Source organism: Mirounga angustirostris, unplaced genomic scaffold (assembly GCF_029215605.1).
Source record: "Mirounga angustirostris isolate CCGP_5_RB_7025 unplaced genomic scaffold, mMirAng1.0.hap1 SCAF_9, whole genome shotgun sequence".
NCBI lineage: Eukaryota > Metazoa > Chordata > Mammalia > Carnivora > Phocidae > Mirounga > Mirounga angustirostris.
In genome coordinates, this window is record NW_026991717.1 from 138,782,531 (window position 1) to 138,800,197 (window position 17,667).

General features: G+C 46.9%; 1 protein-coding gene across 9 annotated transcripts in view; it reads right to left on the reverse strand.

The window, feature by feature from the left end:
* The window catches only part of SETD3 (SET domain containing 3, actin N3(tau)-histidine methyltransferase), a 79,525-nt gene that overhangs the window by 43,818 nt on the left and 18,040 nt on the right, over nucleotides 1-17,667 (reverse strand). For all 9 annotated transcript variants that reach the window (XR_010405310.1, XR_010405311.1, XR_010405312.1 and 6 more), the window contains 3 exons: nucleotides 14,562-14,710; nucleotides 12,261-12,333; nucleotides 11,703-11,959 (listed from right to left, as the gene is read on the reverse strand). Coding sequence is in view for 6 of the 9 variants with exons in the window: in XM_064571551.1 (XP_064427621.1) it covers nucleotides 11,703-11,959; nucleotides 12,261-12,333; nucleotides 14,562-14,710 (479 nt within the window). In the remaining 3 variants the exon portion in view is untranslated. The remainder of the gene's footprint in view (nucleotides 1-11,702; nucleotides 11,960-12,260; nucleotides 12,334-14,561; nucleotides 14,711-17,667) is intronic.

Here is a 17,667-nt window from a genome sequence, read left to right on the forward strand (position 1 = left end):
CCGGCTCATACTTTCACAATAAACATTTGCTCCAGGCCCGACGTTTGCATACAAAAGATTTCTGCTTGAAATATATATTCCAAAGTACAAAATAAAGCTGTCTGGACGGAAAACTCAGATACAAGTTACTTCTGGTAGGTCTCAGGTTTAAACAAGTTAGAATAAGCTAGAAATTTAGGATCAAAAATGTCCTTTCTAAAGCACAGAAGTTATAAATAGAGGCTGGTAGACTCAGTCTAGGAGCAAGGGGGAGAAGGTGCACCTAAAGCCAGCGAATTCCAGAAACCTCATGATCGTCCTTAACTCCTCAGGCCCAGTGTATCCCCGGATACTATGGATTCTACCTCCGAGCACTTCTCAGGCTAGCTAGTCTTCCGCTTCTGAGGTTTTATCAGCAAGCAAGCAAACCCAGGCCAGTGTGGTCCCACGTGGCTCCCCATCACGTGAGGACACAAACCCCAAGGCCTGCTGATGGCCCTCGAGCCGGGCTCCTGCCGCATTTTCAGCCTCATGCTCTCCCTCCTTCTGTCTATCCCTACCCCCTCTCTGCTGTGCCCTCCATCCCAGCGCCTGTGAACAGGCCTTTCTGTTGCATCTTCTTGTCTTTTACATCCAGTGCAGGAAATTTCCTTCATGACATCACTGAAGGGTACTCAAACCCAGCTGCTGGTTAATGACATCAAGAGCATGGCTGGCATTTTAAAAACACATTTATATCCACTGATATCTCAGCTGCACTTGCAAAGACAGCCTGAGACAGGCTAGATTGTAACTGTGGAAACTGAGGTTCATGGAGTTTGAGCGACGTGAGCAGGTGTCACATAAACAGCCTCAGCTAAGCCACAACTCTCTCGTCCCACACTGGCCTGAGCCACAGAAGCTCCAGGCACCCTGGAGAGGTTCAGGCATCAGACTTCTGGGAGCTGGTCCCCACAAACCTGCAATGACTTCCCTCCATTCCAGGGGCTGTGGCCTCTGCTGAGCTTGGGCTGTCTTCTCAGGCTCATCTGGATATGCCCTGCTTGCCCCCAAGTCCAGACCTTCACTGACAGTATTTCCCTCAACCAGACAATCCTGCCTTTCAAGCCACAACCATCTGACTGCCCCAGGCATCCCAGAGCTCAGAGAGCAGTCACTGCCTCAGCTTACCATTTTTGTTCTTCTGTTTCCTGCCAACTGAGTCTCTCCCATCTCTACCATAAACTTTGAAAAGGCAAGGATCTCATATTACTTTTCGATCTCCTTATAGCACCTACCACTGAACTGGAGACCCAAGCATTCAGTAAAACTCCATTACTATCAGCAAATATTTCAAATAGTTATTTGATTTACTTAAAAAAAGAAAAAACTATTTTTTTCCTGACGAGATTCAATGTAAATAAAGATAAGCACAGTATCCATGCTGTGTTTCTGACTACTACTATCTAGAACTCACTTTTTCTTTTAAGCTGAAAAAATAAAGTTGACTTGTGAAAGGGAAAACTACCCAAATCAAAATGTGTGACGAAGCCCGAGGACTAAAGAACAATGGGGGTGCCAAATGAAACAGCTCTCCAAAAATGCACTTCAGGTCTGAAGTGCTGACCCTCGCAGGGTGCTCTGCTGCAGTCACATGTGAGACGGGGATGCCCAGCGACCCCCAGGAAGAAACCCTCAGCAAGAGGGTCAGGAGGAACCTTCTCGCCTCAGGTGTCTCCAGGTCACCAAGCAGAGTGGAGGAGGGGCATTTCACTGGAGCGACACACAGAGCACACGTGAGGCTCGGCGCAATCAGAAAGCCCCGACTCACCACAGGACCCAGCAGCAGGAGGGTGTGCATCATCTAAAAGGAGATCCAGCAAGAAGGGGAAGAAAAATGGCCCAGTGTCTACCTGCACAGAACTCTTGGAATCTGAGCATAGAGACCAGGCAGTGAACATCGGGTGAGGACGGTAGAAAACAGGAGAGGGGCGCCTGGGTGGCTCAGTCAGTTGGGCGTCTGCCTTCTGCTCACGTACTGATCCTGGGGTCTTGGGATCGAGCCCCGCATCAGGCTCCCTGCTGAGCACAGAGTCTGCTTCTCCCTCTCCCTCTACCCCTCTCCCTGCTCGTGCTCTCTCTCGCTCGCTCTCTCTCAAAAATAAAATCTTTTTTAAAAAATTAAATAAAAGCAGAGGATCTGATAAATTCTTCCTTCACTGCAAACTTCATCTTTGGGAAGACAAAAGACGAAAGGACAGGACAGGGATGTCCAGGGCCACAGAAGCCTCAAACAGAGGAAGGAATGTTCTGGGACACTCGGCACAGTCCTCACTTAAGCTGGCTCCTCTGACGTCCCAGCAAGTCGAGCATGTGTCCCTACAGGGGCAAGTGGGTCTGCCAGGGACCTGTGTACAAACCAGAAAAAGCTGCCCATCTGCAAGGACGCAGCTCGGCAGGGCCAGCTTGGGGAGTGAGGACAGGCTGGACTCTGGCCCCGCCCCTCCCCCGGAGGCCCTGGCCACACGTGGCTTCTGTGTGGGGACTCGGACGGCCACTGGCTCCCCTGCCCGAGCCTCCTATGTGGGGGGCACTGTGCAGAGGGCAGCAGCATAAGGTGCCCAGGGACAAGGGCCCCTGCCCGTGAAGCTCACGCGCCAGAGGAAAGAACAGGTAAGTGCAAGAGCAAGTCCACACAGTGACGTGTGCTGTGAGATGAACAGCATGCTCACTGTGCTGGTTCATTTTATGCAGCAACTTGGCTGGGCCACAGTGCCCAGATACTGGGTTATTCTGGATGTTGCTGTGAGGCTGTTTTTAGATGAAACTAACATGTAAATTGGTGGGCTAGGAGTAAAGCAGAATGCCCTACCTAATGCGGGTGGGCTTCATCCGATCAGCTGACGGCCTCAACAGAGCTGGCTCCCCCAGGCAAGAGGAAATCCTACAGGAGAGGGCCTTTGGACTTCAACTGCAGCATCAGCTCCTTCCAGGGTCTGCCCCTGCTGGTCCATCCTGTAAATTCTAGAGTTACCGGCCTCCATAACTGCATGAGCCAACTCCTTAAAATAAATCTCCTTCTCTACGTACATACACATTCTATTGGTTCTGCAGCCTTCCTTGAGACTGGATGATGAATACCAACAGTATTCAACCACACGGTGGCTGCAGCCTAAACCATTCAGATCATCAGACATCACACACAGCACAGTTCTGCAGGGAAGGAATGGAGCTTGGGCAGCAACATCAACCACCAAGGTGTTCACTCATAAGGGCACTTACCCCAGGTCTCAGAAACACGAGCAAGTCCTGTCCTCTAGCGTACAGAAAACAAAACCCCAAAATCCTGTCCCAGAGGTGAGGGAATTTACAAATACAGATCTTAGGGAGGCTGAGGGGAAAAAAAAGCAGGTTTCAAGAAAGATTTTTTTTTTGAGGCTTATTTTTAAACTTGCGGGGATTTCACAAAGTTCCATTGATCCGACTAGTGGGAAGAGCCAGGACTGGTAAAGTGGGGCTGGTGGAGGGAAGGAACTGCAAGAAGGATGGGTCTGCAAAGACAGGAAGAGGGACACACAGCCCCCAGGGTGGGTGGGTGGGGCGTCCTGGGGCTTCAATCCTGACTCACCATCAGCAGCTCCGGCCAGCTTTCTCACCCTCAGCCTGTCTCCTTCCCTGGAAAACGGGGTGATGCCCAGCTATGAGGTAAAAGGGAGGACTGGAGGAGCCTTGACAAGCCCCTTAGCCCACCACTGGCACACAGAACCATCGGCTCAGTGAACAGCGTCTTAGGAGCGAGGCCCCATCTCTGACCTCTGAGGCTTTAACTTCTCCAAACATGAATTTAACTACCAGTGACCTGGGCCTGGTATTGGGGGTTTCTTCAAAATCCAGTTTGGCTAATTCTGTCTCAGATTCTTATGGGAAGACACTAGTTCCCGACTCCTCGTCACCCCGAGAATAACAGGAGAGAAAGTTCTCATCATGGGGCCTGAAACAGCAGGCGTCACCACAAATGCCGATTCTCCTTCTTTCCCGAGTCCTGCCACCAGGGACACGTATGTACAATCGATCTCGCCCCTGTGGGTCTGTCTGCCATCCCTGTGGAGGGACCTCTATGAACACGCTGACGCCCAAGTGATACGTAAAGGAGGAGACGGGGACAATCTATGTGCCTGCTGTGTTGGGCACATGTTCCTAGCCCTGATTAGCAACAATGGAAGATTTCCGAAGGGTGCCAGGATCCCAAGTCAGGTAAGCAGATGAGAAAGGAGAGGGAGGCTGTGGTTCGGGAAGAGGGCTATCAGTGAGAAGAGTCAGCAGGGACAGGCGAGGCCGGGAGACGCAATGTCACTAGCAAACAGGGCAGATGCCGAATCTGTATGTGAGAACTTTGACAGGAGGACACGGAGCACAGGGCTGCCGAGCCTCCCCCTGCACAGACACACCACTGAATGCCCTCCGGCGACGTCCTCTCTCAGCCAACGAGACAGGAACACCCACCACCGCTAGGACATCAGGCCCACTCTCCCCAGTTAGAACCACGAACACAGAGAGAAAGCACTTCATTTCTTGAGCTCCCTCAGAGGCTGCTGAAACTTAAGCTGGAAAAAAACAGGAGACAAGGACCACTCACTGGATTCCGGAAGGTGAAGTCCATAACCATCTGCCCTGCTCTAACACTATGCAAAACAAGGGAAGAGAGTTAAAAACAGTTTTAATGACATATCTGCAGCCTCTATTTATGAAAATGATGAAAATCACATACACGTTTAGAATGGATACCTTACAAAATCAGAAAGCTTACGTAAGGACACAATAAGGACAACACTCTTGCACATTTAACACAAATTAATAATGGTCAAGGTCAGCTATCGGGAACAAGCAAGGACGCGGGTCATGACAGCTCAGCGAGACAGCCAGAGGCTCTAACAAAGACTGGAAGGGCAATGGAAACTCTCCAGGGAACACGGAAGCTACGCTGGTTTCCTAAGCTCCAGTGGTTCTCACGTTTTTCACATCACTACAAACGGAATCAGTAAGGATGACAATAAAGAAAGGACTGGTGGCTTCCTCACAGCTTGCAGAGAAAGCCCCGGGCAGGGGCATGGGTTCCTCTGAGAGGGAGCCTCTCCCACCTCTGTACAGCGGGAGCCAGGCTGGGCGGGAGGCGCATCCGTGCTGTTGGAAAAAGCAGCCAGCAGGTGAGCCCCGTGCAGGCTCCCGCCCTGGGCCCAACCAGCCGCGGCCTCAAAACCAGTCGCCACACCCAGCTTTCTGTAAAAGAGCCCAAGGGAGACTGTAAACAAGACTGCTCTGCCCTGAAAACCAGACCACTTCTTTGTCATGAAATTAAGACCAAAAACAACTTTAGAGATTCAAGGACACGGGCGTGGGGCTAGCAGACCTGCTCCAACCCCAGCCCAGGGCGTGGGCACCCTCACAGGTAACTGGAAGGATTATAGCCCTGCGAAGAGAGCGAGAGGCTCTGACTGGATAGGAGATGGGCTGGGCTCTGGGTTTCCTGCCCTGTGTTCAGGAGCCACTCCGACCCGCCCTGGCCCGGCCCTGCCTCCTCGGGCCAGTCCCACGAAGCACACAGCACAGAAACTCCTTACCTGAAGGGAAAAGGCCCCGGTCAACTCAGATGAGCAACCTGCAAACGGAAATCATCCTCCCTCTGCATCCCGCAGCCTCTACCCAGTCCGTTACCATGGCAGCCAAGGAATAAATATGGACTCATGTTCCTGCATCCAACACCTCCAAACCTGTCAATCAGCCTCCTCTGTCCTCACTGTCACCGTCACCTCTGACTCTGTTCCTTCCCTCTTCACTTCTGCAGCTATTCACAGATGTGGCACTGCCATGAAGTTGGCTGAGAACAAAAATGTCCCATTTGGAACACGTTTGCCTCCAAGGAAAAACATGTAAGTGGGAACAAGATCAGGAGGATGGAATCCAGGAAGCAGTGTGCGTCCATGGCCACACTTTCAACTTTGTGCTATGTGTGCAATTGTTCTGTAAGCCTAAAAGTTCATTCCAGAACAAAACATGTAAAAAGAAAATCTCTGGGGGCGTCTGGGTGGCTCAGTCTGCAGAGTGTCCAACTCTTGATTTCAGCTCAGGTCGTGATCTCAGGGTCCTGGGATCGAACCCCACATCGGGCTCCACACTCAGCAAGGAGTCTGCTTATTCCTCTCCCTCTGCTCCCCCACCTTGTGCTCTCTATCTCTAAAATAAATAAATAAAATCTTAAAAATAAAAATAAAAAAAAGAAACAGAAAATCTCTGTATCCCCAGAGATCTGGGTGTGCTACCTCACACACACACACACACACACACACACACACACTCAACAAGTATTAGTTGAAAAATGCAATAATCAAGAGGGCACACAGGTTAAAAACAAAAGACAGGGCAGTAAATCCAAGGTCAGGAGGAGGCGGTGGGTTGATATACCCACGAAGGAAGACTCTTAGGCAGGTTTCCAAGTGGAGGGGAAAGACCAACAGCAGGAGAAGCTGACCACGGAGAGCCCCACGCTGCCTGGGGGCCACAACCTGCGCCCAAACTTGCAGGTGCCTGCCCACAGCCTCTGCCTCCAGAGGAGACAGTTACAGGAATACACATGCACGCTCTGCCTCAGGTGCTGCTCCAGCACACATTATGTACACGGAAGTGCACAAACAGCTCTGCATGGCGAGGCTCGGGGGGTCAGGGTCTTTAGAGTGAGCTAGTGCCCAGAGCCTCTTACTCTAACTGGATGCTCAGCCCTGAAGGCGCTATGTAGGAGCAGATTCTCTGTGTAGATGCGAGCTTTAGGAAAACATAGGCTAAATCTATCTGGCAACTCCCATCTTGTGCTATTCTTGTGCGCCTCTGTCAGAGACAAGTTAGAACAGCGAGAAATGGGAGGAGCAACTGTTTGTATTTAGCCACAACTGCCACGGGATGCCAAGAACCAAGCGTGACATCTTCCTCTGCCTCTTGGTGGGCTCTGTTTTCAGCCAAGTTGTGAGTATGACTGCTCGAATCTTCTGCCACTACAGCTCTGACTAGGTAGGAGAAGTGGCCTGTTCAAGGAATAGAGCCAACTTAAGACTGCCTGACTCCATCCTGAAGCATAAGGCAGATAGAGTGGAAGCTCGCTCAGCTGAAACTCACAGCAGTTAACACACAAGTGGTTTCTCCATCTCCAGCCCTTCCACTCAACCTCTCAAACTGTCTGACCAACACAAAAGACGAAACCCAAGTAAGGTGGGACAAATCATGTAAATTATGAGATCAATAGAAAAACAGTAATTTTATACCTATGCCTCTATTCTATTAAACCTTACACAGTTGCATTTCCTTACGTGAGCATCATGTTCAAGCTCAGCAACACAGGAAAACGTGCATGTCCCCAGACAGCTCTTAACCCCAGGAGAAGCTGACACCCCACATCGTGGTGCCCGGTCTGGTAGATGGGACTACAAATTAAACAGACTGTTCATTCACAGGATCTGTTCATTTGTTTTTCACTGGCAGGGGTGAGCAATATGTGGACTATCGGTCATCTGTGCTAAGTCAGGTCAAATCTGATAGGATTTCTTCACCTTCACACAATTACATTGCTTCAGAGCTGGGTGTAAGCCAAGTCCTACTTTTCCAGTGATTCCCATCACAAAATTGGTCCCATATTTCCAGACAGAAGTCTCAACTTGGAGCTGAACTTTGGAACGTCCTGGTCTGCGAAGTGTACTCTTAGAGGTTCAAAACTCTGCAGCGGTTTTAAATGCAAAGTTCTGCCCTCTACCATTAATCCTCTCTTCTGCGCTGGTCCCCGTTTCACAAACTGACAGAAATTTTACCACCACTTAGGGTTCTCAATCCACACAAGCCTTTTCCAGGATCTGGCTGAGCCACGGTTCCTAATTTAGCTTCTCGAGTCTGGGTGTTGACATTTCTCAACTGTTAAGCTGCAGTATAAGATTTCACCAGCAGGTGCTCTATCTTCATACAAGGTATGCTCTCCAAATTCCTTGAATCTGAGGCTCCTGGTTACATACTATCATCTGCTGAACACCTAAAGAAAACCCTGTATATTGAACATCTCAAGAACACAATGTAAATATAATATAGAAAACTGAAAAGATCATAAAGCCCAAACCCCTTCTATCTATACATGAGAACCAGCAGAGGCTCAGAAAGACTTCTGAACAGAAAGTAATCTGAACTAACACCTGGCTGCTCTAAAAATCCCCTGACTATGAAAACACTCTGGGAGAAAAGAGTGTGGGAAATTATTTTTCTAGTTTTTAGTCAACAACAACCAAAGAGACAGACAAACATGAAAATACAAAACACAGTGCAGAGAAGTCTACCTACAGGAATTTATAATGACTAGAAGGTAGTACTAACGCTACTTTTCTTTCAGAATAAACACTCTAGCCCCTGAAGCACGTCAGTAAGTCTGACGTGACTATTTCCCTTTTCCGCACCCTTCTCCCAGGGTCTGGGGAGCACCAGTGGGGACACATGGAAACAAGTCGTGCTTGCACTCACATTGCTGATGTGACACAGGACAGTGGCCAAGAGCTGTGGCTGGCAGACCTCAGGAGAAAAATAACAGGTTTCAGGTCCAGTGCCCAGCCCCAGGAAAATGACTTTAAATGGGAAGTTATCATTAAAAACCGCAAATCAGGTTCTGGAATTGGGACCCCTCAAATGGTACGTAAGCATTCGTGATAGAGGACATGTGCACAGTTCTCGGGGAAGAGAGGCCCCATGACCCTGAAAAGGTTAAGAGCCACCACGCCCCACAGAACAAAACTGAGGGCAGGTCACGGCAATGAAGACGTTAAATACGAACTGAGGCAACACCGCTCACTCTCTCTTCCCGAGCAGTGGCGCACTGACGGAGTGATCTATTAAAAAGGAGCAAAAGCCAGACAGCTGATCCTGGAACAGCATGAGAAAGAGGGAGGGTTTGGTGCCGAGGTGAGAAAACCTGACCTACAAAATAATGGCAGTACAATGCTAACATCTGTGTTTACGCTGGATCGTTATCGAAGATTCCACGAGCAATGAGAACGTTCTACAACCAGAAAAGCAGGTGGTCTCAAACTCTAATTTTTAAAAAGATAACTTTTGCTTGAGTCCGTTTTTCTTGGTCAGGAACGCTCGTGCAAAGCCCTTCCCCTCCCCGGCCTGGACCCTCCTCGATGCCACGGCGGCTCCACCCCATCAGGCTGTCTGTGGTCCTACTCTGGCCCGCACTTAAATTAAACCACTGCCTAGGAAATTTCCTACAAAATCTCATTAGGATGTATTTTCAGTTTGTAATGGTTCCCTTCTACTAATGTGGAGTGTCCCCGTTCTTCTGAAAAAGAAGTACACCTGGACGGGCCACGATGTTGGGGTAACAGTGTTTACTACGGGCCAAGCCGGAGCGGGGGCCCCCAGGCACACACAGGGGCAGGTACGGCCCCAGGAGAAACCAGGCTGTTTTCCTACAATGCCAACCTGACTTGATAGTATGTCACTGAACATGGTTTTCAAACTAGAGCAAACATACACATTTGCACAAACTGTTGATATTTTTAAATGTGAAACTGAAGCCAACAACAATGACAAAAGCATGAGACTCTGAAGCAATTCTGAGCCTGTAATGGGCCACTCTGGGTGGAGAGCCTCGTCTTGCAGGAATAAGCTTCACTGTCCTTGGCAGCGAGGGTGTTCAGTAGGGAAGGTTAAGACACACTAATGTAAGTCCCTGCAGGCACAGGGGGAGAAGCGACATAAAACAATAAAAAAATAAAACAACTGAGTCACACGGCCTGAAGGAACGAGCCACAGAACGGTGACACAAATTGAGAACTCCTACAGCAAATACTGCTGTCATCAAGGGCCACACATGTGTCAACTCATTTGGTCAGCTCTGCAACCCCGGAGTCGGGCACCGTATTGGCCCATTGTATAGATAAGGAAACAGAAGCACAGAGACACGCCCCGAAGAGCGCACAGTCAGGGTGCTGCAGGGATTCGGACCCCGGCAGGCCAGCTCCGGAGCCCACCGCCTCAGTGACATTGCACCCGTTGCGATGGCTTCAACCGAGGTGTCCTCCATGTTCCCAGACGAAACTGCACCCCTAATGGCCACAGGTGCCGAGGCCCAGCACCTCAGTAGGTGCTCTGACGAACAGCCCAAGTTGCGCTGACAAGAGTTACACTGGAAAATGGGGCATATGTTTTTATCCTACAGATAAGGAAACCAATCAGAGGGGTAAAGCACCTAGAGCTGACCCCCAAATGATGCAGGGGGTGCGGTGCTGACCCCCACCCAGTCAAAAATCTACGCGTAACTTCTGACTCCCCAAAATCTTAACTACCAAAGCCTACTGTTGACGGGAAGTAATACTGATAACATAAACAGTTGATTTATGTATGTTATACATACTATATTCTATATTCTCACAATAAAGAGAGAGAAAAAATGTTATCAAGAGAATCGTAAGAGTAAATACATTTACAACATTGCACTGTACCTATCGAAAATGACCGTGTTATGAGTGGACCCATACCACTTAAACCCGTGTTAAGGGTCAACTGTAATTTCAAATTATATTTAAATAGCATGTGAGATATGGAATCTGGGTTTCAACTCGGGTTCATCTCACTACGAAGCTTGAGTTCCTTCTGTTCAGTCAGGCCCTAGGAATCCAACCAGTCAGGAATGATGGTGATCTTTGGCATCATGTTGGTACCCGAGACACTTTGTTCTATGTATAATCACAAAGCAAGATTTCTCAACCTTAGCACTACTGACATTTTGGGTTGGAAAATTCGTTTGGGGGCTGCCCTGTACATCGTAGGAAGTTTAGCAGCATCCCCACTGCCACGTATCAGGCGCAGCAGCCCTGGAGCTAATTCTTGAGCAACTGAGAAAGGGGAGAACTGCCAAAACACAGAAAAGGATGTAAGGAATTACCAGATGTAATTCAAATGTTCACAACCTTACATAAGTTTTTATAGGACACTTCCACTTAGAACTAATTAAAATTAATATAATACACAGCACACTCTGAAAGACACAAAGATTCTAAGCATTCTAAGTTATTAAATTAACTGTCACTATAATTCAGTAAAATACATGTCAATATATGAAGAACCCAGAAAGGGCCTTTCACTTTCTTGGAAAATTGATACACAGAGTACCTTTTTCTATTAGATACATTTTATAGCTTCTAAAGTTGTATTGTACTGTAATCTTTCCTTTTCAGAAAAGCTCAAAGACTTTCCTAACTTGGGAACAAGGGCTGCTTCTATTAACACGGGAAGTCAGGTATGTTCAAATCACACTTCAGGGATATTTCTGTACAAAAATAGACAGTGGACTAGAATCAGAATGGCTTTTACCTTAAAAAGCATAATGTTTAAACATGTGTAATAAAATGTGAGGTAGAACGTTTATGCCATTGATTTCCCCTTCTTCCGCACTCTGTTAAACGTGCATTTAAACAGTAACCAGGGGCACCTGAGTGGCTCAGTCATTAAGCGTCTGCCTTCAACTCAGGTCATGATCCCAGGGTCCTAGGATCGAGCCCCGCATGGGGCTCCCTGCTCGGTGGGAAGTCGGCTTCTCCCTCTCCCACTCCGCCTGCTTGTGTTCCCTCTCTCGCTGTCACTGTCTCTCTCTGTCAAATAAATAAATAAAAATCTTAAAAAAAAATAAAAATAAAAATAAACAGCAACCAGCCACTCACCTGGATGACTTTATAGAAGTAGGCATACTGCCGAGCCGTGTTCTTGTATTGGCTGAAGACGTCATGGATAGCTTGTGTGGACTGAAGGTCCCGAACTTCATCCTCCTCAAAGTAGAGAGGAGTGTCATATTCGCTGGGGAGGGTCTGAATATAGGGCTGCCAGAAAGAGTTAGGGTCAGCTCGCTCACACAGCAGGTGAAAGGCCAGTGTGATATTTCCCATAGCTTGAAGAATCCGGTCTTGAGAATATAAGGGCCCTGAATCAACCCAGAAGTTAACAGCGTTAAGTTCCAAAAAGCGACTTAAAAAGTATTCATTCAAAATATATATTAAAGTTACAGAAATAACTGGAAAGTTTTGTAATATTTAGAGTAACATGCACCTTTCTTCTGACACTCTTCTACTATGTCAGATTACAAGCATGCAAAACAATGTGAATTTGGGGGAACATTTCACTAGTTTGAGGAAATATCCAAATATGGTCCTTAGCACCACAAAATAAAATTTCATATTTTTATCACTTGCACTTTGCCTTGAAGAGTCAGAAATTATTCTCACCCAACACTGAATTTTTAGCAGATTCGACAGTCATTAGTAATTTTCGTGGAACCCATAAAAACAATTCTTCTGCCTAGGAGGAAAAAAATAAGAAAATCATATAATCATTAAAACATGTGACAATCTTCAGCCCCTTCATCTGTGGTCAGAAAGCCAATCACACAACACACATGATATACTGTTTAAGGTTACAAGTTAGCACTTCATTTCTAACTATCAAATGTATTTTTTTTTTTTAAGATTTTATTTATTAGAGATAGCAAGAGACAGAAAGAGAGAGAGCACAAGCAGGGAGGAGGGGCAGAGAGAGAGGAAGAAGCAGGCTCTCCACTGATGCGGGGCTCGATCCCAGGACACTGGGATCACAACCCGAGCCGAAGGCAGATGCTTAACGACTGAGCCACCCAGGAGCCCCGAAATGTATTTTTAAATGTAAATATTTGTGGTATACTTAGATGAGTACAAGCAGGGTTTAAAATCCTATTTCCAATAGAAAAAGTAACCATACACACTGAGAAAACAGATGAAAAAAAAATGGGACTTTCAACTTTAATCTGAAGTAAACATAGCCATTTGGAGTGGAGCACAAAACTATTAATTCTTTGCTGCACTTAAGTTCTTCAGTTCAAAAAGCAAAACAAAACACAATTTCTATCTCCAATAAAAACTTGAACCTGTCGATGTAAACCGCTCTCGCTGCTGTATTTTTGAAGCCAGAGGAACATTCCTTTCTCAACATGATTGTCTTTAAGGCACAACAGTTACCAGCAAAAGCACAAGTCCCTAGGACATATTTTGGTTTACGGAGGTTTTTCCCAAAAACATTATCTCATTTTTTGCCAACATGAGAGGTTTCTTTTTGGTATGTGCTGTATATGTTCTATACTGTTTAAAACATGCAAAGAGTAGTGCCCTGGCTGTGGTGACGATACGGGTGTGTGCGCACGTCCAACGCATCACAATGTCAACACTGCATATGTGCAGTTTTTTTTTATCAATTATACCTCAATAAAGCTTAAAAAATGCACACGGTGAAGACAGACCACAGTTAAGATAATTGGGGCAACATCCACATGAATGATGGTTCTCTGATACATCAGAAGAATGTGTGACATCCTGGTTACTCTTGCCTTCTGCCAATGTCTACCATTTGGATTCTGTTTATGTGCGTCTCTTCTCCTACTATATATAGATGATAAACATCATGAAGGAAGAAGGCTGGTATAATAATGAGCAAGGTACTATTCATATACTAGACATTTAATAGCTATCTAATAAACCGGTATGTGGTTTATCAACTTATCAATGAAAGGTTAACTACAACTTGACCAAAAACGTTGCCTGAGGTTTGAGGGGGCCCAAATAAATAACACTCATTTCCTCCATCCAAGTTCTGAACCCACTGAGAGAGACACAAGACTACAACAGATGGTCACCCAAAATATCACCTACTGAATCCCAGAATTAGACCGACTCCCCCACCTAGTTACAGGGAGAACTGGAGCCCCACGGGCCTCCCCACGTGTGGCCTGCCCTGTAAAGCACACAGAGCGGAGAGAGCGCAATGGATGCATATGGGCAACCAGCTCCCACCAAGAAACAGGCCAAGACCAGTTCCTTCTTCCCAAATCTTCAAACAGATTAGGTTACGCCTCCTCTCTAAGAAAGGCACGAGTGAGGGGCAGAGAGAGGCTGGGAATGTCAGGGTACTGCTGCTCCCTTCAGCTGGAAGGAAGGACCCAGAGCAGAGGAAAAGCATTTGTCCCTTAGCAGGTGTATACTGCTCTTCTTTCCCTTTCAGCTCCGGTGGTACAGTATCAGTAGGTGGCACTGCCAACCACTCAGTTCCCCCTCCAGAAAACAAGTAAGCACCCTGGACACTGCCCATCCTCCACCCCAATCCACCCACCTGCACATCGACTCTATCACAGGTCCTGCGTGCTCCCCCCTCCTAACCGCCTGAGCCCACATCCTTCTCTTGAAGTCTCAGAATCCTTTGAGGCATGTTCTGTGGTCTCCTAACAGAGGCTCTGAAACATGAACTGACTTGCCCCAGGTCACTGGTTAGCAGCATGGCTCCCAGAGGACAGACTGGAAGGGGCTGCCTAGAACACTGATAAGGCTCTTCCGGGCCCCTGGTCAGCCCGGAGACCTCGCAGCAGGAAGCAGAGTGCTGACGGCGCACTGCCCGCTTGCCCATGAGTCAGAATCAGCCCAGACACCCGTCTCCCCGTCCTGTGCCCGCCCCGCAGCACAATCCAAGCACGCCGAGGGCTCCCAGAGCAAGCGATCAAAACTCACCTTGATGTCTCTCGTGGCTCTCAAACCAAAGCCCTCTTCTTTGAAGTTGACCATTTCAAAACCCTCAACAGAGGCTCCATTTTCAGAGGCCCACTTCATTAGGTCAGGGAAGTAATCTTCTCTTTTTCCATCAAAAGTAACAGACAGACCTGTTTCAATCCATGTGTCAGAAAACAAGAGCTATATTTAGGACCCATATCATTCTTTCTGCTCTCAGAAACTAAAAAACACACACTGGAAATAGTGATAACGCTCCAATCTTGAAATCAAAACTCATCACCAGGTAACAAGACTTACGGGCGTGACCACTGTGTAATGTATGCAATATTGACTTCCTGTGTTATACACCTGAAACTAATACAATACTGTATGGCAGTTAGGCTTTAATCTTAAAAAAAAATCTTAAAAAGAAAAGCTAAAAAAATAAACTGGTTTAAAAATTGTTTAAATAAATTGGAAAGGACTGAAATCATACAATGTTCTCTGATTAAAACATAATCAAATTAGAACAAAAGAAAAAAATCTTGAAAATTCCCAAATATTTGGAATTAAGCAGAACACTTCTAAATAACCCATGGACAAAAGGAGAAATCACAAGGAAAGAAAAACAAAACAACAACAAAAAAACGAATCACAGAACAGTCACAGTACATATCCTAACTAGCGGCAGGAAAGGCGAAGTACAATCCTCAACCCTCGTCGGCTGCGGAGAAGCATTTGCTGAGCCCAGGACATAGGGCTACTGACTACTGGGCTCTGTGAGGCGATGCAGTAGAAAGGGGAGGGCTTCACCACCTCACATAACAGCAGCCCCCCCGCCCCCGCCATTAAGTCCAGCGTGCCGTGTCTCATAGGCAGCTTTGCTTCAACAAAATTCCCAGAACACAGAAATCAGTAGCTGACATGCGCACAGGAGGTGTGTGTAAGGATGAGCACTACAGGCTTGATTCTAAGGGCACAAAACTGGACAGCTCTGCAACTGAATTCTGTTGAACAGTTTGAATGAGTTGGATCATATGTATCTACAAAGAAAACAAAATAGAACACCGTGGGGTTTTTTGGGGTTTTTTTTTTTTTTAAGATTTTATTTATTTATTTATTTGAGAGAGAGAGAGAGAGAGAGAGAAACAGCATGAGAGGGGACAGGGTCAGAGGGAGAAGCAGGCTCCCCGCCGAGCCAGGAGCCCGATGTGGGACTCGATCCCAGGACTCCGGGATCATGACCTGAGCCGAAGGCAGTCGCTTAACCAGCTGAGCCACCCAGGCGCCCAGAACACCGTGTTTTTAAAACTTCAAGTGTTCTGGGGCGCCTGGGTGGCTCAGCTGGTTAAGCGTCTGACTCTTGGTTTCAGCTCAGGTCATGATCTCGAGGTCCTGAGATGGAGCCCCATTTCGGGCTCTGAGTTCAGCAGGAAGTCTGCTGGAGATGCTCTCCCTCTGCCCCTCCCCTCTCTCACATGCACGCGTGTGCTTTCTCTCTCAAGTAATAAATAAATCTTTAAAAATTCAAGTGCTCTGGGGCGCCTGGGTGGCTCAGTCGGTTAAGCGACTGCCTTCGGCTCAGGTCATGATCCTGGAGTCCCGGGATCGAGTCCCACATCGGGCTCCCTGCTCGGCGGGGAGTCTACTTCTCCCTCTGACCCTCCTCCCTCTCATGCTCTCTGTCTCTCATTCTCTCTCTCACAAATAAATAAAATCTTAAAAAAAATTTTAAAAAAAAATAAATAAATAAAAATAAATAAATAAATAAAAATTCAAGTGCTCTGATACCATTTATGCAAAATTTTAAAATACCACTTGCTTATGGGGTTATACAAGAGGTAGAAAACGGTCAAGACAAACTCCCAAGGGGGCCAAAAAAGGGACTGGGATAGAAGCATGGGGCTTCAGCTACATCTGCAACATGTATTTCTTAAAAACAAATAATGAAAATAAAACAAAGGATGGAGGGAGGGACAGGGATCAGACCAGCAGGTGGGAAGGAGGGAGAACTTGATCGGTGGGACTGATTCAGTTTGGGTAGGAGATTCTTAGGCGTTGTGTTATTTGAAAAGCCATGCAGAGGAAAAACCAAGATTTATTTGACAAATAAAAGGAGAGGAACAGGAACTTCACAAATGTGAGGAGCAGGGTGTGGAGCCCAGCCCAGGTGCCTGCGGCCACGCCAACACACCATCAGCGGTCACCTGGATCTCTGCAGCAGGACGGCCCGGCACAGGGCTGTGCCACACTGCATACGCAGAAAGCTGATTTTGTTAGGGACATTCTGAGACAGAAGTCACTCTTTGCTGAGAATTCAGGAATGCTCTAACCTTAGTGTGAGTTGTAGTTAGCCGTCTCTGCTAACAACAAACGCTCGGGACATACAAACACTGTCCCGCTATAGATCTGGTGAGCCAGGATTGGCAGGTCTACCATTTAGAGCAAAGAACCACATTATAAAGGAACCTGTCACCATCTGGGGTTCGAGACCATCTAAGCTAAAGACTGCATGTTTCTAGAAGTACATGGGAGCGCAATAAAACCTCAGAGAGCAAATAAAAAAACAAACCCTCTTCTGACTTTCATGGCAGTAAATAAAAATGGAGTCTAAGAAGGTTCTTCTGACCCTTTTAAATGCAGGCTCCTTATTATGTTTTCTCCTTCCACCTTCCATGTGGCCCTGCATACCAATCTTTATTTTTTGTGCTTTACAGAACAAAAACAATAGGTATATTGAATAGGCTTTTTCAAGCTGACACTTGGCCCCGTCGCTGGCCTGGCTGAGAATCATTAAGACGCCTACTGAATACACCCTGTAAAAACAGAGCTTCAGAAATAGAACTACATCTCTTACTTAACCAAGATAGGTTTGAGTTCATCGTAAATCTTGTGAAGACATTAATCTATTAGTGTATATTTATTTGTGTGTTGACCACTCATGGCATTATGTACTGACCTCAAACCCTCAAGGAAACACAATGTGGAAAAACAGATCTAAATACATATTTTGTAAAAAATAAATAAATGTGTCATTTTATTTATTTTTAAAGATTTAATTTATTTGAGAGAGAAAGAGAACGAGTGGTGGGGAAGGATAGAGGGAGAGAGAGAAGCAGACTCCCTG